Source organism: Ranitomeya imitator, chromosome 4 (genome assembly GCF_032444005.1).
Source record: "Ranitomeya imitator isolate aRanImi1 chromosome 4, aRanImi1.pri, whole genome shotgun sequence".
NCBI classification, from domain to species: Eukaryota; Metazoa; Chordata; class Amphibia; order Anura; family Dendrobatidae; genus Ranitomeya; species Ranitomeya imitator.
The window spans coordinates 513,152,699-513,175,159 of NC_091285.1; the positions used below are offsets into that span (position 1 = coordinate 513,152,699).

At 44.1% G+C, this 22,461-nt stretch overlaps 2 protein-coding genes across 3 annotated transcripts in view; one reads left to right on the top strand and one right to left on the bottom strand.

Moving 5' to 3' along the window:
* TM6SF1 (transmembrane 6 superfamily member 1) overlaps positions 1-4,084 on the top strand; it is a 148,668-nt gene extending 144,584 nt beyond the window's left edge. Inside the window, exon 10 of one of the 2 annotated variants that reach the window (XM_069766092.1) lies at positions 3,969-4,084. In XM_069766092.1, the coding sequence (XP_069622193.1) occupies positions 3,969-3,995 (27 nt within the window). In that variant the 3' untranslated portion in view covers positions 3,996-4,084. Of the gene's footprint in view, positions 1-26; positions 1,302-3,968 lie in introns of those variants that run through there. The other variant, XM_069766090.1, reaches the window with a different exon arrangement.
* HDGFL3 (HDGF like 3) overlaps positions 1-22,461 on the bottom strand; it is a 146,893-nt gene that overhangs the window by 3,228 nt on the left and 121,204 nt on the right. The window contains exon 7 of the mRNA XM_069766094.1: positions 3,467-3,553. Coding sequence (XP_069622195.1) covers positions 3,497-3,553 — 57 coding nt within the window. The 3' untranslated portion in view covers positions 3,467-3,496. The remainder of the gene's footprint in view (positions 1-3,466; positions 3,554-22,461) is intronic.

A 22,461-nucleotide genomic window follows, 5' to 3' on the forward strand; every position in this document is an offset into this window, starting at 1 on the left:
AACTGATAACGGTCTCGATTTCACAGGTGCTGAAGTGGTGTAAGGTTTGATAATGGTCCCAGTGGAATACAGAGCAGTCATCAAGTTCCTTTGCTTGAAAGGCTGCACACCAAAGGAGACATTCAATGAGATCAAAGATGATTCCCCATCATATGATGTAGTCAAGAACTGGCATCGTCAATTCAAATGTGGTCGGATTTCAGTGCAAAACAGCTCCAACTCCAGGGTGAGCCCACTCTGCTATTGATGAACACACCATCCAGCAAGTGGGGGGTCGTCATTTTGGAAAATCAACGCATAACAATTCGCCACCTAGCCCAAAATGCCAAGATTATCGTGGGGTCCGTGGAAACAAATCATCCAAGACCATGTTCACATGCATAAGGTATTCGCTCGCTGGGTTCCCCGGCTGCTCACACCTTTCCAGAAGCAGGAAGGAGTCGAATGCTCTCAGGCTCTACCCTCACCTACTGTATCCTCACCCATCCCTTGTACATTGTGAGCCCTCGCGGGCAGGGTCCTCTCTCCTCCTGTACCAGCTGTGACTTGTATTGTTCAAGATTATTGTACTTGTTTTATTATGTATACCCCTCCTCACATGTAAAGCACCATGGAATAAATGGTGCTATAATAATAATAAATAATAATAATAATAATAATGATGATGTGCCATGGAAACTAGGAGGAATTTTTCAACAGACTGATCACACAGGATGAAAGCTGGGCCCATCACTATGATCCTGAGACCAAAGTCCAGTTGATATTTCCTAGCAAAGGGTACCATTATTATTGGGGCATTCTATGCTTCACTGCTGCAGAAATTGAGGGAGACCATCAAAACCAAGAAACGTGGCATGCTCACCAAAGGTGTTTGCCTTCTGCAAAACAATGCACCAGTTCACAACTCACATGTTGCCCAAATGGAAGCATGCTCCTGTGGCTTTCAAATTCTGCCGCATCCCCCTTATTCACCCGACCTCGTACTATCGGACATCCACCTCTTTCAAATAATGAAGTTATTTTTGAAGGGCAAGCATTTTCCAGATGATGAGACTCTGATATCCGAAGTCACAACATGGCTTTTGGAGCAACTTGTCGACTTCTACAAGTGAGGTGTTTACAGTTGCTTAAAGAGATGGGAGAAATGTGTGTCCCTAGGTGACACCTATGTAGAGAAGGACTAATAACTGTGCCAAGTTTCATTGCTCTCAGTCCACAGGAAGTGGGACAGGTGAACTCTTTAATGAACGCTCCTTGTAGATGCCTTAAATTGGCATCACAACAAACATTCTTACAATTAACTGGAAATGGTACAGTATATTCTCACATAAATCCAGAAGAATTTGAAGCTTTCGATATTGTACAGGTAAGAAGAATAATGTAACTGCTATTATAAACAGGTTTTCACAAAATCACAAGTTATCCCTTAAGAACAGGGGAAAACCTGCTGACTGCTGAACATGTGACCGATTGACCCTCAGAATGGATGTCTGTAGAGCCCTACCTTTAATTTAGCGTAGTTGCATAAGCTTGGCATCCTCCCTATTTATCACCGAGAAGGATGAAAATATAGTGCTGTATTTGGCTTTCTCAGCAGTCCCATAGAAATTGATTGGATAGGAGGCCATACGCAACTCCACTATATTTAAGACAGAGCTTTACAGAAAGCCGTTCTCGGGATCATTGAGGGTCCCATCGGTCAAACCCCAGGCGATTATCAACTTATCCACAATGAATATTTTTTTTGGGAAAAACTATTTTAATAGCTAGCTTAGTAAAAAAAAAAAAAAAAAGGTCTTCAACCTTTCTGTAGCTAAAAAGCCACATTCAAAGAATACAGATGAAGTTAAGCCACTACAAAAAACGCCTGCACATCTTACAGATTGCAATTCACAGTTTACAGCTAATTTCTGACAAACAGAACAACAACAAGGATGTGCTGATAAAGTCTAGGTTAACGACGTTGGCTCAAGTACAATGTGCTTATGATAAAACCCTTGGAGACATTATTTATAATAATATGTTGCCCATTGTTGACAAGCCATTTTCAGGGACCAGTAGTTGAGGAACATTTCAGTAAGAGCAGAACAACCGCAGTGTTTACGCCCCATGTGCTCTATAACTGTCTATTACTATAATGTACCACAAGTCCCAGTTTATAGGAGTTGAAGCAAAGAATCAGACTCAGCAATTGTATAAAATATTGTAAGTCAGTCAGCTTGGTGAGAAGGCAACAACTGTTGGTGCAATTATTAGAGAAGGATGGTAAGGAGGTAAGGATGATTCGGAGAAAGGTCAGGAATCAGCCTAGAACACGGATTAAAATCCTCCAGGGCACGTAAGGTCCCCCTGCTCACGCCAGCACATGTCCAGGCCTGTTTGAATTCGCCAATGACCATCTGGATGATCCAGAGGAGGCATGGGAGATGGTCATGTGGTCAGATGAAACCAAAAATAGAACTTTTTGCCAACAACTCCACTTTGTCGTGTTTGGAGGAAGAAGAAGGATGAGTACAACCCAAAGAATACTGTCCCAACTGTGAAGCATGGTGCAAAAAACATCACACTTTGGGGTGCTTTTCTGCAAAGGGGAAAGGACCACTGCATCATATTGACAGGAAGATGGATGGGGTCATGTATTGATCGATTTTGGCCAGCAACCTACTTCCCTCAGTAAGAGCATTAAAGATTGGTCGTGGCTGAGTCTTCCAGCATAACAATGACCTGAAACACACAACCAGGGCAACTAAGAAGTGGCTCTGTAAGAAGCATTTGAAGATCCTGGAGTGGCCTAGCTAGTCTCCAGACCTCAACCAAATAGAAAATCTTTGGAGGGAGATGAAACTCAATTTGCCCAGTGACAGCCCAGAAACCTGAAAGATCTGGAGAAGATTTGTATGGAGGAGTGGGCCAAAATCCCTGCTGCAGTGTGTGCAAACTTGGTCAAGAACTACAGGAAATGTCTGACCTCTGTAAATGCAAACAAAGGTTTCTGTACCAAATATTAAGTTATGTCCATCTATTGTATCAAATACATATTTCATGCAATAAAACGCTAATATGCGAATATCATACAATGTGATTTTCTGGATTTCTTAAAAATAGTCTGTCTCTCACAGATGAAGTGTACCTACTATAAAAATTACAGACCTCTCCATTCTTTGGCGGTGGGAAAACTTGCAAAATCTGCAGTGTATCAAATACTTATTTCCCCCACTGTATTTGCACAGATTATAAGAAGATTAAAAGCACACACACGTATTTTCCAGGGAAATGGTATTACATCTAATAATTAACTGATAGTTATAACATCCCTTTATCTACAGTAAAAACTAATAGGGAGAAAAGATGAACAAATCTAAGTATTTTCATATTTTATCAATATAAATCGCAAGACAGTTCTTGTGGATCTGAATGTGTGTAGTACCTCAGATCCTATCGAAAGGATAAATGACTGTATGCTCACCAAATCTTGCCTGTGCGCCACTAAGATTTATCATTTCTCTTTAGCATCTGTGCATTTCTTACGGGATCCAGCTCTTGCATGTACATTCTGCAGGAAAATCACAGAACACCTTGTGTAAAACCTTTTGTTCAAGCAGAAACAGTTTAATGCACTTCTCATGCTGGATCTAGTATGAGGCTGAGAAGTCAGTACAGCGTCACAATCATACACTGCCACAGATACATTAAATGCAGCTCACACAGCAAGGTGCCTTCATGATTGCTACTTATGCTACGATTTCCATCAACTTTTCATGTACACATTTTATCAGGTGAAATAAATCTCATAACAGAAGTTCAAAGAACGGTTTTAAAGATTTGACTTTAGAACTTTAGAATCCATTCCTGGTTTTACCTCAAACATAAATAGAAAAAAAGAAATTCAGAATCAGTTGAATAACCTCCGATTAATATGGAAGCTTGGATTGGCCAAGCATGAATGTCTGTTTCGGTTTGTGTCCTAGGTCATGGGTCTTCCAGTAGGACAATGACCCCAAACATGCTTCAAGGAGAACCCAGAAATGGATGGAAACAAAGCGCTAAAGAGTTCTGACGTGGCCAGAAATGAATCCGGATCTAAATTCCATTGAACACCTGTGGAGAGATCTTAAAATTGCTGTTGGAAAAGGCACCCTTCAAATACGAGAGACCTGGAGCAGTTTACAAAAGAAGAGTGGTCCAAAATTCCAGTTGAGAGGTGCAAGAAGCTTGTTGGTTATAAGAAGCAAATGATTGTAGTTATTTATACCAAAGGGTGTTCAACCAACTATTTGGACCATTTTTGGGGTTCTGTGTGAAATGATTTCCAATTTGCCTTTTTTTTTAGCTTTTTTTTGTGTTGTTCCAATACACACAAAGAAAATACACATTGTGTATAACGAAACGTTGTAATTGTAATACTTTTCTGAGAGAAATACTTAATTTTCTGGAAGAATTTCAAGGCCATGACTGTATACTATGTTGTATATAAAGATTTCCAGGATGCAACTTGACAGTATGTTTTGTAGTGAAAAGTATTTTTACCACAGTTGTAGTGTAATTATGACACCTGAGTGTCCAGTTTATATGGCAAAACACTTGGTTCTAAAAAAAAAGACCTAACAGTTAGTTAGTGTCCACTGTAAATGCAGATGCTTAAGCTATTTCATGTCAAGAAAATGAAATTCCTACTAGTAAATAACGTCTGTGTAAAAGTGTCTTCATGTAACAGAAAGGTGTATGAAAATAGTACAAACTTAAAAACACTGAGGGTAACTACATTTTTTGTTTATAGTCTTGTACATTTTATGTAGGTTTAGTGTAGAAAGGCAACAACTGGCATATCTGGCTTTGACTGTGCTCATCATGAGTGAATGATATATAGATTATTTTGTGACTAATGTACATTTCCATATGTACAGCCTATATAACAGTGCACCTCAGATTGCTTCAGCGCAGGGCCAATAGAAAATCACATCTGAATAATGACTGCTGTCATTGAGGCCATGTGCACACGTTCAGTATTTTTCGCATTTTTTTGCTATAAAAACGTGATAAAAATGTGAAAAAAATGCTTACATATGCCTCCTATTAATTACAGTGTATTCCGCATTTCTAGTGCAAATGTTGCTTTTTTTTCCGCGAAAAAAATCGCATTGCGGAAAAAAAAGCAACATGTTCATTAAAAATGCGGAATTGCGGGGATTCCGCACACCTAGGAGTGCATTGATCCGCTTACTTTCCGCATGGGGCTGTGCACACCATGCGGGAAGTAAGCAGATTATGTGCGGTTGGTACCCAGGGTGGAGGAGAGGAGACTCTCCTCCACGGACTGGGCACCATATAATTAGTAAAAAAAAAAAAAAAAAGAATTAAAATAAAAAATAGTCATATACTCACCCTTTGATGGCCCCGGTGTCTTCCCGCCTCTCAGCGGTGCATGCTGCCGCTTCTGTTCCTATAGATGGTCTGTGTGAAGGACCTGCGATGACGTCGCAGTCCTGTGATTGGTCGCACGACCGCTCACGTGACTGCGACGTCATCGAAGGGCCTGCACACACACACCATCTATAGGAATGGACGCCGCTGAGGAGATCGGCTGTCTGCAGGGTAAGTATAACCATTTTTAAAAAAATTTTTTTAATTATTTTTAAACATTCCATCTTTTACTATAGATGCAGCATAGGCAGCATCTATAGTAAAAAGTTGGTCACACTTGTCAAACACTATGTTTGACAAGTGTGACCAACCTGTCAGTCAGTTTTCCAAGCGATGCTACAGATCGCTTGGAAAACTTTAGCATTCTGAAAGCTAATTACGCTTGCAAAATGCTAAAAAAACGCAAAAAAAAATGCGGATTTCTTGCAGAAAATTTCCGGTTTTCTTCAGGAAATTTCTGCAAGAAATCCTGACGTGTGCACATACCCTTATTGTACAATTTCTGAATTGAAGAAAAAAACAAACCACTGTATCAAGAGTTCATTTTCTTGCACACACCTAACTGAATATCATTAGTTATATCCCAGTCTGCATGTGTTCTCTATCATTTGTTTCCAAATAAAGGTTATTTCATCAGTTGAAGCCCCATGCTGATGGCTGCTATTTCATTGGCCCTCCAATGAAGATTTTTCATGAACTCTGTATATGTGTATGTAGTGTGTGGTAATATACTCACTTACTGCCATCTTCTCTTGTGATCAGCACAGTTCTGCTCTGCTTCTCAGTGATGTCATTGCTCTTCAGACTCAGTGACACTGTGCTCTGTGTGACCCGAAGTGGCTATTATATTGTAAGCTTATGGAGCGTCAGAACGGGGCGGCAAAGAATTACATTGTATAAGAGATTTCCGAATCACAAATAAGAGTGATCTGAATAGTCTGAAGAGCAGTGGTGTCACTCACAAGAGGAGCGGAGGGTGCTGGATACTGGAGAAGGCGGTGGTAGGTTAGTATATTGTTATACACACTACACGACATGCACATATACACATTTAATTAAAAGATTTAATTAATAAAACTTAATGAGGGCTTCTTTAACCCGTTTCTGACATTGGATGTATTCAGTACGTCATGCTCAGCTGGTACTTCCCAACCTTAGATAGGCTGTGCGCATGCGATCACAGCTGAGTGTCAGCTGATTCTGATGGGTCACCAGGCTACAGCAAGCCCCTCAGGCCATGCACAGAGCACAGTCTCAGGGACTTGTGTCAGTGCAGCACTAACAGTTATAATCTATTGCAATGCTCATGCACAGCACACGTACCATCAGTATGACTTGCGAGAAATTCTCAGGCATTGGGCAGGTGACAGGAATGGCTCAGCCATTATTTGCTCATTTTGCAAATGTGTGAGAGGATCTCACCATACGGATGAGAAAAAAAAGCATCCTGGAATAGCACACGGATGAGATACGGATCACCATATGGAGAACATTTGTGCGATTCTCAGCAAACAAAATCAGACAGATTTTTTTATACATTGTGTGTGACCCCGGCCTAATTGCGATCAGGTTGCTGAAAGTAAGGCTATGTTCACACTTTGCGGATTCCACTGCGGATTTTTCCACAGCGGAATTCCAAAATCCGCAGTGAAAACCCGTCGCGGTTTTTACTGCGGATTTATCGCGGTTTTTACTGCGGTTTCTAATGCGGATTTTTATCTGCAGTTTCCTATTGGAGCAGGTGAAAATCCGCAGAAAAGAAGTGACATGCTGCGGAATGTAATCTGCAGCGTTTCCGCGCGTTTTTTTCCGCAGCATGTGCACAGCGTTTTTTGTTTCCCATAGGTTTACATTGTACTGTAAACTCATGGGAAACTGCTGCGGATCCGCAGCAGTCAAATCCGCTGCGGATCCGCAGCAAAATCCGCAAAGTGTGAACATAGCCTAAAAGTCCCATAATGGCACAAAGTAAAAATAAAAAAAAATTGTAAAAATATTTGAAAAAAAAAAAATAAAAATCTGAAAATAATCTTATATATAATTGCCTAGAATACTACTTCCTGCAATTTCCATAATTGTTCTCTTGTGTCTACAAGACTGGGGAGTTCCACCACTCCTCTTGGGCTATCTGCACAAAAGCTGTTCTACCCTGTATGCACACATGGATTTTTCCTCTCTGAACCCTGTTCACACAGGTTATATACAGATGATCAGGTTTTTAAATACATCAGATAGGGATTGCATACATTAGTTAGGACTGCTCTGATAAGGGTATACCGTGAAGATTGGTAGAGCAGCTTAGTATACATTTTTTGCAAAAAACGTATCAACCAAATACCCTTTTTTTTACATCTTTTACTAGCACTTGCGGATTACTGCAACATTTTTTCAAACTGAGTGTTTTTGGTTTTACTATTCTCTTTTGTGTCTTCAGGTTTCTTGGTGGTGTGTGAACATGATCATACAGACTTGTTCACTGTGCAAGTAGCCCATGTGTTCCTGTTTCCTGCAATTTGTGCCAACTTCCGTGGCTTTGTCCGGAGCTAATGTCCGGAGCTAATGTCCGGAGCTAATGTCCGGAGATAAGTGACGTCAACAGTGTCCAGTGTCTGATTGGTTGCCGCCTGCTGCGAGCGACCAATCAGAAACGTGCCGTACTGTGACACACTCCGCCCGCCATTTTGGTGTGATTTTTGAATTTTTACCTCACAGCAAGTTTCTACTGCATGGAGGCGGGCCCAGTGACGTTGCTCTTCAAGCTCCTGCCGAATTTCAAGTATATATGGATTCTAGACTCCCGATTCTTTAGAATCGGGCTGCCATCTAGTAAAATATAATATGTATATTTAAAAAAAGGAGGGGGGATTTGGGTGGGACACAATGGTTTTTCAATTAACAAAAAGTGGAATAAAACAAGACAAATGTAAGTGCAAATGGTATCTCTGAAAACATCATCTTCTTCCGCAAAAACAAGCTGTCATGCAGTGCCATCAGTGGTAAAATAAAAAATGTTAGCTCTCAGAAAACAGCGATGCAAAAATAATAATTTTTTTTCTACAAAAAAGTTTTTACTGTGTAAAAGCGCCAAACCCCTTAAAAAAACTACAGTATTTTTCGGATTATAAGACGCACTTTTGTTCCAAATTTTGGGGGAAAGTGGGGGGTGCGTCTTATAATCCGAATCTGCGTGCTATGCTGTAGAGGAGGGGGGGTGGCTCTGGAGTGGTGTCAGGGGGCTGGGATGGGCTGGCTGCTGGCAGCAGAGACAGCCAGAGGTCCTGTGATCCCGCTCATTAGCCTCATGTAATATTCACTGCACCTGCTGTCCATCACCTCAGTGCTGAACCTGTGCCCAGTTGATTCACAGGGGAGCAGCGAATATTACATGTGCCTGCATCTCCCCCCCCCTCCCATCATGGACATGGCCTCCTCAGTCACTCTTATATGCCCCCCCCCCCCCCGTGCTGCTGGCAGACACATGCCCCCCCCCCATGCTGCTGGCAGACACATGCCCCCCCCCCCATGCTGCTGGCAGACACATGCCCCCCCCACCCCGTACTGCTGGCAGACACATCTTCCCCCCTGTGCTGCTGGCAGGCACATGCCTCCCCTATGCTGCTGGCAGACACATGCCCCACCCCTGTGCTGCTGGCAGACACATGCCCCACCCCTGTGCTGCTGGCAGACACATGACCCCCCTGTGCTGCTGGCAGACACATGCCCCCCTGTGCTGCTGGCAGAAACATGCCCCCCCACCCGTGCTGCTGGCAGACACATGCCCCCCCTGTGCTGCTGGCAGACACATGCCCCCCACCCCTGTGCTGCTGGCAGACACATGCCCCCCCTGTTGCTGGCAGGCACATGATAAAATAACAAACACTTAACTGACCTCCTTCCGATGATGGCTCTGTGCGGACATCCGATCATGTGATCGGCACAGCACAGTGATGACATCACTGTGTGCCCAGGTAACATGATCCGATGCCTGGGAAACAGGAAGCACAAGAGAGGAGCTGTGAGCACGGAGCCAACATCGGAAGGTGAGTTAAGTGTTTGTTATTTATATCATGTGGCTGCCAGCAGCACAGGGGGGGCATGTGTCTGCCAGCAGCACGGGGGGGGGGATCATGTGCCTGCCAGCAGCACAGGGGGGCATGTGATTGCCAGCAGCACGGGGGGGCATGTGCCTGCCAGCAGCAGAGGGGGGGGCATGTGTCTGCCAGCAGCACAGGGGGGGGCCTGTGTCTGACAGCAGCACAGGGGGGCATGTGTCTGCCAGCAGCACGGGGGGGGGGGAGCCTATGTCTGACAGCAGCGAGGGGGGGCATGTGTCTGCCAGCAGCGGGGGGGGGGGGGGTGGTGTCTGTCTGCCAGCAGCCCGGGGGGGGGGGTCATGTGTGTCTGCCAGCAGCACGGGGGGGGGGGAGGGGGGGCATGTGTCTGCCAGCAGCACAGGGGGGGGGGGGGGTATGTGTCTGCCAGGAGCACGGGGGGCATATAGTGACCGGGGGGGCTGTACCTGTCAGCAGCACAGGGGGGCATATTGTAACCGGGGGGGCACGTGCCTGCCAGCAGCACAGGGGGCATGTTCCTGCCAGCACTGGGGGGGGGGGCAAATTGTGACCAGGGGGGCATGTCCCTGCCAGCAGCACAGGGGGGCATATAGTGACCCAGGGGGGCATGTGTCTGCCAGCACAGGGGGGGCATATAGTGACCCAGGGGGGCATGTGTCTGCCAGCAGCACAGGAGGCATGTGCCTGCCAGCAGCAGAGGGGGGCATGTCCCTGCTTGCAGCAGAAGGGGACATATTGTGACCAAGGGGGCATGCGCCTGCCAGCACAGGGGGCATATAGTGACCCAGGGGGGGCATGTGCCTGACAGCAGCACAGGGAGGCATGTGCCAGCACAAGGATGGGGTTTATATTGATAGAAGAATGAGGGACATATGATTTGTAAGACAGATACTGGCATTATAAGACAGACCCCCATTTAACATAAAAAATTATTTTTTTCTCTTTTTCTTCACCAAATTTGGGAGTACGCCTTATAATCAGGTACGTGTTATAAAGCGAAAAATACGGTATATACAGTGCCTTGTGAAAGTATTCGGCTCCCTGGAACTTTTCAACCTTTTTCCACATATCATGCTTCAAACATAGATACCAAATGTTAATTTTCGGTGAAGAATCAACAAGTGGAACACAATTGTGAAGTTGAACGAAATTTATTGGTTATTTTAAAAAAATTTTTGGAAATTCAAAAACTTAAATGTGAGGCGTGCAATATTATTCTGCCCCTTTAGGGTGCGTGTCCACTGTCCGGATTAGCTGCGGACAACCACAGAATTCAATCCGCAGCGTCCAGATGTTACGGCATAGTGGAGGGGATTTTATGAAATCCCGTCTCCACTATGCATGCGAACACACATCCGGCAGCCCTGCATTTACGGACATGCAGCGTGTCTTTTTAGAGCATAGCATGTCCGTTTACCTAACGCTGCGTCGCCGCAAGGTAAATCACAGGGTGTTAGGGGTTGAGATCCCACCTCTGCCCAGGGGGAGTCTTGAACCATCTCCGCTGCGGTCTCCCATTCTTCTCCAGCCGCAGCGGAGCCTGCTCAGCAGAGACGTCGGTCCCAGTGTCTGGCTCAGCCTGATACTGTGCGGATGGTTACTGCTGCCTTTCCAGGCTCAGCCATTGTAGCCAGTACTGGTCAGCGGCGAGCAGACGTCTCTGGGACTAAGTCCTGCTTTTCCCCTTCTGAGCATGCCCAAGGTAAGACCTCTCATTGGAGGTCAGGGGTCACATGCTCAGGTACTACAGCAGCTCCCATTGGTCCTCTAGGAAGGTCCTGAAGTTGCTGCAGCTATAAAAGGTTTGTATGGCCGCACGATCATGCGTTAGGATCAGCTTATGTCATGAGCTTTTGCTATTCAGTGGTCTTGTCTGCTTGTGGTCAGGGTCCGGCTGAAATAAGCCACTAGAATACCGGCACCTCCGGTGAGGAGTTTTATGTGGTGAATTCAGGGCTGGCGTAAAGCCATTAGAATTCTGGCTCCATCGGAGAGGTGTTTGTGTGCTTGCTACTCCCTGACGACTGATTGCTTTTGCTCGGTTAGGCAGCTGTGTTCCCCTGTGACGCTAACACGGCACAGCGTTTTCCCTTCTGTGCGACTCTGAGGAGTAACAGAGTTCACTTATACCGCCATATTGTGCCCCCATTTGCTAGCAGCAGGTCCGTCTCCTGCACGGTGGACCCCGGGCTGCGAACACACCAATAATTATATCTAAATATACTCGGTGCTTTCCGCCAGCCGTAACACAGAGCCCTATGAATGGGCTGCGGAGATTCCGGATGTGTGCACACATCCGGAATCACCGTGCGTATAGAAGGGGGCAGCGCTTTGGGCAGAGCGAGTTTGCCGCTCCTTCCAAAGCGCCGGCAATCTGGAATGTGGAACCTTACCCTTACTTTCAGTGCAGCAAACTCACTCCCGAAGTTCATTGTGGATCTTTGAATGATCCAATGTTGACCTAAATGCCTAATGATGATAAATATAATTCACCTGTGTGTAATCAAGTCTCCGTATAAATGCACCTGCTCTGTGATAGTCTCAGGGTTCTGTTTGACGCACAGAGAGCATCATGAAGACCAAGGAACACAACAGGCAGGTCCGTGATACTGTTGTGGAGAAGTTTAAACTGGATTTGGATACAAATTGATTTCCAAAACTTTAAACATCCCAAGGAGCACTGTGCAAGCGATCATATTGAAAAGGAAGGAGTATCATACCACTGCAAATCTACCAAGAGCCGGCCGTTCCTCTAAACTTTGATCTCAAACAAGGAGAAGACTGATCAGAGATGCAGCCAAGAGGCCCATGATCACTCTGGATGAACTGCAGAGATCTACATCTGAGGTGGGACAGTCTGTCCATAGGACAACAATCAGTCATACACTGCATAAATCTGGCCTTTATGGAAGAGTGGCAAGAAGAAAGCCATTTCTCAAAGATATCCATAAAAAGTGTTGTCTAAAGTTTGCAACAAGCCACCTGGGAGACACATCAAACATGTGGAAGAAGGTGCTTTGGTCAGATGAAACCAAAATTGAACTTTTGGCAACAATGCCAAACAATATGCAAAAAGGGGAAGAAAAAAGCCGCACCACCACACAAATCTTTGTCCTTTATGTCAACAGCGTGCTGTGGACTTGGTTACAGGAACAGGTCTATTGCATTACCCGGTGAAGTTGGGGGCATGTAATTAGACTTCACGCACCTGTAAAAGGGACGAGAACAGAGTTTTGAACAGGCAGAAAGCTTTCCAAAGATGTATTGGGGTTAGTAATTTCCATAAGGGTACTGACATCATCGAGATGTAAGGGGTATTCAGGGGGATATGCCATGAACCTCAAAGTGCCTATGGACAAGATTTTGGCACCTGGAATTTTTTTGCCCATGTTTACATTGGGAAAACCATAAGATCTATGCTCATAAGATTTCGGGAACACTTTAATTCTATCACCACAGGGAAAGGCTCGCCGCGGTTTATTAAACATATCCAGGAGTCTCATGGTTCCGATCCCCACTGCCTACGATTTGCAGGGTTAGAAGTGGTTAAAACACCAAAAAAATGGAGGGACCATAATAAAATTCTCCTACGTTATGAAGCGAAATGGATTATTAAAGCCAATGCGCAGAGCCCCTTAGGTCTTAATGAGAGGTTGGACTTTTCGTGTTTCTTATAATTTTCTTTCTCCATGCCGGTTTAAGATTTTTTGGAAAATAATGAGGAAAAAAATGCTGTTTGATATTTTTGTGAATTGGTAACATTATCAATGAAACATTGGTGGTTGTTTTTACATGTTTTGCTCATGTGTTTCACATGTTTTAATTATTTTAAATTCTATGAGGTCACGTGGTGACATTTAAAAGGAAATGACACACCATCTGCTTTATCTGGACCCGTTGAAGCGTATAACACGCGAAACGGCCATAGTCCATTAACTTAATCAGCTTGTTCCACCACTATCCTTCCCTCTGTAACCATGTCCACAGCACGCTGTTGAAATAAAGGACAAAGGTTTTTTTATCGGAAGATTTGTGTGGTGCGGCTTTTTTCTTCCCCTTTTTGGATTTCCACTTATGTTTCTTAAAGCAAGCATGCCATACTCCTTGGATTACCGGTTGGTGGGGTTGTTGACTCAGCTAAATCCACTGGACTCTGCTAAATCTGTTCAAACAGTGAGTACTCACCTGTTTCTTAGTGACATTCAGCTTTTCCTTAATCATTATGGAATGCCAAACGATATGTTTGGCGTAAAGGCAATATAGCTCATCACCCTGAACACACCATCCCCACTGTCAAACATGGAGGTGGCAGCATAATGATTTGGGCCTGCTTTTCTTCAGCAGGGACAGGGAAGATGGTTAAAATTGATGGGAAGATGGATGGAGCCAAATACAGGACCATTCTTGAAGAAAACCTGTTGGAGTCTGCAAAAGACCTGAGACTGGGACAGAGATTTGTCTTTCAACAAGACAATGATTCCAAACATAAAGCAAAATCGACAATGGTATGGTTCACAAATAAACATATCCAGGTGTTAGAATGGCCAAGTCAAAGTCCAGACCTCAATCCAGTCGAGAATCTGTGGAAAGAGCTGAAAACTGCAGTTCATAAACGATCTCCATCAAACCTCACTGAGCTCGAGCTGTTTGCCAAGGAAGAATGGGCAAGAATTTCAGTTTCTCGACACACAAAACTGATAGAGACATAACCCAAGCGACTTGCAGCTGTAATCACAGCAAAAGGTGGCGCAACAAAGTATTAAGTTAAAGGGGCCGAATAATATTGAACGCCCCACTTTTCATTTTTTGAATTTCCACAATTTTAAATAAACAATAAATTTCATTCAACTTCACAATTGTGTTCCACTTGTTGATTCTTCACTAAAAATGTACATTTGTTATCTTTATGTTTGAAGCATAATATGTGGGAAAAGGTTGAAAAGTTCCAGGGAGCCGAATACTTTCGCAAGTCACTGTAAGGGCCCCTTTCCACTTGAGAGAAAAAAAACGGTCCGAATTACGGACCGAAAAAACGGATGTAACGTATGCGAGTGTCATGCTATTTTTTTATCGCAACATCCTATGACATCCGTATTGCTGTCCGATTTTTACGCATGGGTCTCCTTTGAAAAGCCGGTAATTCAGCGCAGTGTACAGTAAAATCACACTGACAGGTTAGATTAGATCTATACACATAGAATAGGTATATATACATATATATATATATGTCAGGGAGACACCTATATATATATATGCAAAAAAAAAGGGATATGAGATGGTTTACTGTATGTAAACCATGTCTCATATAATGTCGGGTTTGTGAAGGAGATAGCAAAAGCCGGCAATTGAATTACCGGCTTTGAAGCTATCTAGCGCTGCATTAAATATAATGCATAAATATAAATATTTATATTTAATGCAGCGCTAGATAGCTTCAAAACCGGTAATTAGGTGTCATAATTGACGCCTCTCCATTATGAACCTGGCTTAATGTCACCTTACAATAGCAAGGTGACATTAACCCTTCATTACACCATATCCCACCGCTACACGGGAATGGGAAGAGAGTGGCCAAGTGCCAGAATAGGCGCATCTTCCAGATGTGCCTGTTCTCGGGTGGATGGGGGCAGATGTTTTTAGTCGGGGGGGGGGGGGCAATAGCCATGGACCCTCTCCAGGCTATTAATATCTGCCCTCAGTCACTGGCTTTACCACTCTGGCGGAGAAAATTGCGCGGGAGCCCACGCCAATTTTTTCCGCGACTTAACCCTTAAGTATAATAGCTAGAGCGCCCAAATTTTGCACATACACACTACTAACATTAGTAGTGTGGAATATGCAAAAAAAAAGGGATATGAGATGGTTTACTGTATGTAAACCATGTCTCATATAATGTCGGGTTTGTGAAGGAGATAGCAAAAGCCGGCAATTGAATTACCGGCTTTGAAGCTATCTAGCACTGCATTAAATTATATATATATGTGTCTCCCTGACATATATATATTTCAATTCTCTACTCCGTCCCCCAGCACCTCCCTCCTCATTTCTGCTGAAGATTTCGCCTCTTTCTTTAAACAGAAGATCGATACGATCAGAAAAAGTTTTGGCCCACAGCGCCCACTGCCCCTCTTAGCTGCTCAACCCTGCTCCTCCAAAACCAGCTTATCCACCATGACAGAAGATCAGCTCTCCACCCTCCTGTCAAGATCACACCTCACCACCTGCACGCTTGACCCACTCCCGTCCCACCTCATCCCTAACCTTTCTACGGTCTTCATCCCAACCCTAACGCACCTTTTCAACCTCTCACTCACAACAGGTGTCTTCCCCTCATCCTTCAAGCATGCCAAGATCACACCCATCCTCAAAAAGCCCTCCCTCGACCCATCCTCTGTGTCTAGCTATTGCCCGATATCTCTTCTCTCTTATGCCTCCAAACTGCTGGAGCAACACGTCCATCTTGAACTGTCCTCCCACCTCTCCTCCTGCTCCCTCTTTGATCGGTTACAATCAGGCTTCCATTCCCATCACTCAACTGAAACTGCCCTAACTAAAGTCACCAATGACCTACTAACTGCCAGGAGCAAGCGACACTACTCTGTCCTCCTTCTCCTGGACCTGTCTTCTGCCTTTGACATTGTGGACCACTCCCTTTTGCTACAAATCCTCTCATCTCTTGGCATCACAGACTTGGCCCTTTCCTGGATCTCGTCATATCTGACAGACCGAACATTCAGTGTCTCCCTCCCCCACACCACCTCCTCACTTCGCCCCTTGTCAGTCGGTGTTCCTCAAGGCTCTGTTCTAGGACCCCTACTCTTCTCCATCTACACTTTCGGCCTGGGACAGCTCATAGAATCCCACGGTATGCAGTACCATCTCTACGCTGACGACACGCAGATTTACCTATCCGGACCTGACCTCACCTCCTTCCTTACCAAAATCCCGCACTGTCTGTCTGCTATTTCAGCCTTCTTTTCTGCTCGCTTTCTACAACTGAACATGGACAAAACAGAATTCATCATCTTTCCCCCATCTCACTCTACCCCTCCACCAGACCTATCCATCAATGTCAATGGCTGCTCACTTTCCCCAGTCCCACACGCCCGGTGCCTCGGGGTGATCCTCTCTTTCAAGCCACATATCCAAGCCCTTGCCTCCTCCTGCCGTCTCAAACTCAAAAATATTTCCCGGATCCGTGCTTTCCTTGACCGCGACACCGCTAAAACGCTAGTGCATGCCCTTATCATCTCCCGCCTCGACTACTGCAACCTCCTACTCTCTGGACTCCCCTCTAGCACTCTGGCACCATGCCAATCCATCCTACACTCTGCTGCCCGACTAATCTACCTGTCTCCCCACTATTCCCCAGCCTCTCCCCTATGTCAAGCCCTTCACAGGCTTCCTATCACCCAGAGACTCCAGTTCAAAACCCTCACAATGACATACAAAGCCATCCACAACCTGTCTCCTCCATACATCTGTGACATGGTCTCCCGATACCTACCTACACGCAACCTCTGATCCTCTCAAGACCTCCTTCTCTACTCCCCTCTCATCTCTACTTCCCAAAACCGCATCCAAGACTTCTCCCGTGCTTCCCCCATACTCTGGAACTCTCTACCCCAACACATCAGACTCTCGTCTACCATAGAAACCTTCAAAAAGAACCTCGCGGGCAGGGTCCTCCCTCCTTATGTACCCGTGTGCCTTATTTGCTCATGTTTAATGTACTTGTCTATATTTGCCCCGTATCCACATGTAAAGCGCCATGGAATAAATGGCGCTATAAAAATGTATAATAATAATAAATATATACCTATTCTATGTGTATATATCTACTCTAATCTAACCTGTCAGTGTGATTTTACTGTACACTGCGCTAAATTGTCGGCTTTTCAAAGGACACCGGTGCGTAAAAATCGCAAGGTGCGAGTGCTGTGTTTTTTTTTCTCGCACCCATTGACTTGCATTGGCGAGTCTCGTCCGAGAATCGCAGCAATACGCAGCATGCTGCGATTTTTTTCTCAGTCCAATTTCGGCTGAGAAAAAAATCGCAAATGGAATATCACCTACTGAATAACATTGGTCCGAGTGCAATCCAATTTTTTATCGGATTGCACTCGTCCATTTTCCTCGCAAGTGGAAAGGGGCCCTAAGTGTGGTATCCTGAAGAATAAAGCTGCCTTATCAATTTTACCACACGCTTAACGTCATAAAAAAAAAAACAATTCCTGAATTGCTCATTATTTGCAATAGAAAGCAATCGGAAATGCTACCAATAAAAATGTCAACTCGTCCAGCAAAAAACAAGCCATCACATAACTGTGTTGGGTGAAATATGGAAAAATTACAGCTCTCAAAATATGGCGATGCAAAAACTAGCATTTGCAATAAAAAGCGTCTTTTAGTGTGTTGTAGCAGCCAAATATATAAAAAATTATATAAAACTGGTATCACTGTAATCGCACCGATCCGAAGAATAAAGTCGCCTAATCACTGATACCCCACGAGGAATGGCGTAAAAAATAAATAAAACCAATTCTTCACCTGGTGTTGATTTTTTTCATTCCACCTCCCAAAGTTCGCAGTAAGGCTCAGAGCACATTTATCCTGCTCTCTACACTGAGCGCTTACAAAGGGGTTTCCATGTAAATCTGTGAAATAAGTGATACAGACGCACAGCGGAAGATTCCCTGCTAATCACATCCTCGCATCCCAAAACAAATCAAGTTAAATCTGTGTCCCAAATCCCCTCATCCTTATGAACCCCACAGTGTGCCTAAACCACATTTAGCGTCCACATGTTTGTCATTTCTGTAGAGATGAGAGTCTGCCTAATTTACAGTTTCGTGTTTCCAGAAGCATGATATGGTCACTATAACGTACTGGTCATTACAACAGTAGTTTGCAATTTTCTGTCCGTAATATCCACTGCTGCCTGTTTCTGGAAAACACCTATGGAGTCAAAATCATCACTATACCTGTAGATAAATTCCCAAAGGGCTAAAATTTACAAAATGGGGTGACTTGAGGGGGGATTCTGCTCTTCTAGCACTCAGGGGCTCTGTTTATGGAGTCCGCAAAGCATTCTAGGAAAATCTGCGCTCCAGGAGCCAAATAGCGCTCCGTCCCTCCAGAGTATAGCTGCATAGCCTTGTGTAGCCATATATGGGGTATTTTTAAATTTAGCAGAAATTGTGTGATACATGTTGGTGCCAATTTTACCGATTTCTCCTTGTGAAAAACAATTTTTTTGTGATAAAAATTTAATTATTTGTTCTTCACAGCCCAATGGTATCAAATTCTATGAAACACCTGCTGTGTCAATCTGATCACTGCAACCCTAGGTTAAGCCATCAACAGGTGTATTTTGTAAAATGGGGTCACTTATGAGGAGTTCTGCTGTTCTGGCACCTCAGAGACTCCCCCAGTGGCTCATGGCACCTGCAAGCCATAACAGAACAGTAAAATATGCACCATAACATGGCACACCCAGGAGAATTTTTTATAACAGGTCCGTCTTTTCCTATTAGCCCTTAGCAAAAAATTAAAAACTTGGGGCTAAAACAATATTTTAGTGGTAAAAATGTAACTACTTTCTTCACCGCCCAATAGAATTAAAATCTGTGAGGCACAGATGGTGTCAATATGATCACTGCACCCCTAGATGAATTCATTGGGTAGTGTAGTTGGTAAAATGAGTTCATACAGTATATGGGGGGGGTGGTTCTGCTGTTCTGGTACCTCACTCCTAGATAAGTTCGCTGAGGAGTCTAGTTTCCAAAATTGTGTCACTTGTGGAGGGTTTTCAATGTTTAGGTACATCAGGGGCTCTCCAAACGTGACATGGCGTCCACTAATTATTCCAGCAGACTTTGCTTTCAAAAGGTCAAACGGCGCTCCTTCCCTTCCAAGCCCTGCACCCAAACAGTGGTTTTCCCCCACATATGGGGTATCGGCATGCTTAAGAGAAATTGCACAACAAATTTTGGGGTCCATTTTTTTGGGTGAAAATAAAATAAATTGGGGTCTAAAATGAATTTTTGTGAAAAAAAAATTAAATGTTCATCTTTTTTCTTCCACATTCCAAAACTTCCTGTGAAGCACCTGAAGGGTTAGGGTAAGTTCACACAGGGCATTTTTGCTGCTTTTTTTCTGCAGCAAAACCTGATCTTCTTGGCAAGAAATAAGCTGCGTCAAAAACGCAGGTTTAGTTGCGTTTTTTGTTGTGTATTTGGTGCGTTTTTTTGGTGCGTTTTTTTCTCTTAATGTCCTTAAATTTTCAGCAGCAAAAACACAGCAAATAATGATACCTGAATTTTTGCTGCGTTTTTTCAACACCCATTCAAGTCAATGGGTGAAAAAACGCAGCAAAAATGCTGAAAGAAGTGACATGCTCTATGTCCAAAAAATGCAGCAAGCACAAAATACTGATCACGCCAAAAAACAATGTGTGTGCATGAGATTACTGAAATCTCATAGTCTTTGCTGGTACTGTAAAAAGCAGCTGAAAATTAGCATTAAAAAACGCAGCACAAACACCCAGTGTGAACATACACTAAATCAACTTCTTGAATGTGGTTTTGAGCACATGAAGGGGTACAGTTTTTAAAATGGTGTCACTTTTGGGTATTTTCTGTCACATAGACCCCTCAAAGTCACTTCAAATGTGAGGTGGTTCCTAAAAAATGGTTTTGTAAATTTAGATGGAAAAATGAAAAAGTGGCTGGTGAACTTGAAAAACTAAATGAGGGTATGTATCATTAATACCATTATGTCAACAATAAAGAGATGTCCCAGCCAGGAAATAATTTTGCACCCACTTCATCTGTGTAAATGGAAACGAAGATCCTCTTTGGTGTTCACTACAGATACAGAAATTAAAATAGATGTGACTGAACTATCTACGTTTCCCTTGGATTACCTGTTTTAAATAAATATGATCATACATGGCATGAAGACTTTGGGGAGGAGGCAACGCTTTATTATTAATTATTTGCTTATAAATAACAGAACTTATATGACGTTATAGGACTTGTTTGGTTATTAATTTTGTTCGCTTGAAATGTCAATACCAGTTTCAGAAAAGTTTTTATGCAAATATTTTTCAAGTTACGGTATATACTTGATATACTTGAGTATAAGCCGAGTTTTTCATGTGCTGAAAACGCTCCCCCTGGGCTTATACTCGAGTGAGGTGTCCAGAAGATCGAGGGGGGAGCGGCAGCAGCGGAGCAGAGGGTCACAGGAGTCAGAAGCCCGTTGCTGTGGCTAACTCCTGTGCGCTGGCAATGAATATTAATTTCTCTGTAATAGTGCGCACAGTGTCAGCCGCAGCAGCCGGCTCCTGCAGCTGCCAGGAAGTCACGTGTGCCCAAAACTAAATATTCACCTCTCTCCACACCCATGGGCATGGAGAGAGGTGAATATTAATTTATCTTAAGTAGCAGCACATGTGACCGCCCGGCAGCTGACACTGTGCGCGCTACTTAAAGGGAACCTGTCACCCCCTCAGGCATTTGTAACTAAAAGAGCCGCCTTGTGCAGCACAAATGCGGCATTCTGACAAGGTGCCTCTTTCAGTTATGATGCCTGTACACGCTGAAATAAACGTTTATAAAATGTGCCCCCTCATACCCTGAAATCGCCAGGGAGGCGGGTCTTTCTTTTCTAATCAGACGCAGCACAGCCGTCACTCCGGGCCTCCTCTTGCAGCATTATCGTCCCCGGCGCCTGCGCATTAAGTTTTTTTTTTTCGGGCGTGCACAGCTGCACTGCCCTTTATACTTACAGCACAGGTGTCGGGGACGATAATGCAGCAAGAGGAGGCGGCGCCCAGCGCGCACAGGCCCGGAGTGACGGCTGTGTTGCGTCTGATTAAGAAGGAAAGACTCGCCTCCCTGGCTATTTCAGGGTATGAGGGGGGCACATTATATAAACGTTTATTTCAGCGTGTGCAGGCATCATAACTAAAAGAGCCACCTTGTCAGAATGCAGCATTTGTGCTGCACAAGGTGGCTCTTTTAGTTACAAACACCTGAGGGGGGTGACAGGTTCCCGTTAATACTCACTACACTCCACGCAAATAGTTCTGGCGTGGAGAGCGGTGAGTATTCCGGCAGCGGTGCTCTGCTTGTGAGCAGCGCGTGACATCCCTGCTGGCACCAGAACAAGACGCTGCGAGGAAGCGCAGGAAGTTAAGTACAATGGTTAATTGTGTATGTTTTTTGATGGGGGCCAACCATACCAGGATAAGGATGGGGTCATGCATACATGGATAGTGATGGAGCCATGCATATAAGTATAGGGATGGTGGGCCAATTATACCAGGATAGGGATTGGGAGCGATGCATACAATGATAGGAATGAGGAGCCATGCATACAAGGATGGGGATGAGGAGCCATGCCTACAAGGATAGGGAGGAGTCATGCAGACAAGGAAAGGGATAAGGAGCCATGCATACCAGGATAGGGATGAGGGGACAATGCATACCAAGATAGGGATGAGGAGTCATGCTTTCAAGGATAGGGATGGAGCCATGATACAAGGATAGGGATGGAGCCATGCATACCAGGATAGGGATGAGGAGCCATGAATACCAGAATAGGGATGAGGAGCCATGCAGATGCGGATAAGGGGACAATGCATACCAGGCTTATACTCAAGTCAATAAGTTTTCCCAGTTTTTTGTGGTAAAATTAGGTGCCTCGGGTCGGCTTATACTCAAGTATATACGGTATTTAATTTCTGTACTTGTAAATTATCACATAATTCAGAAGGCTTTCTTGTGTTAAGATAATCCAGGTATTATACTAATCTTTAAAGCTATGACTTCATGGTTCTTATTCCCAAATTATAATTCTGCATTGGCTCAATTATTGCTAGTCTTGTTTCGAATGCCGATGCTCTTATGATAAGTGTCTTTTGCAGTATTGTATTTTCTTGATGCTTTAATGGAACCTG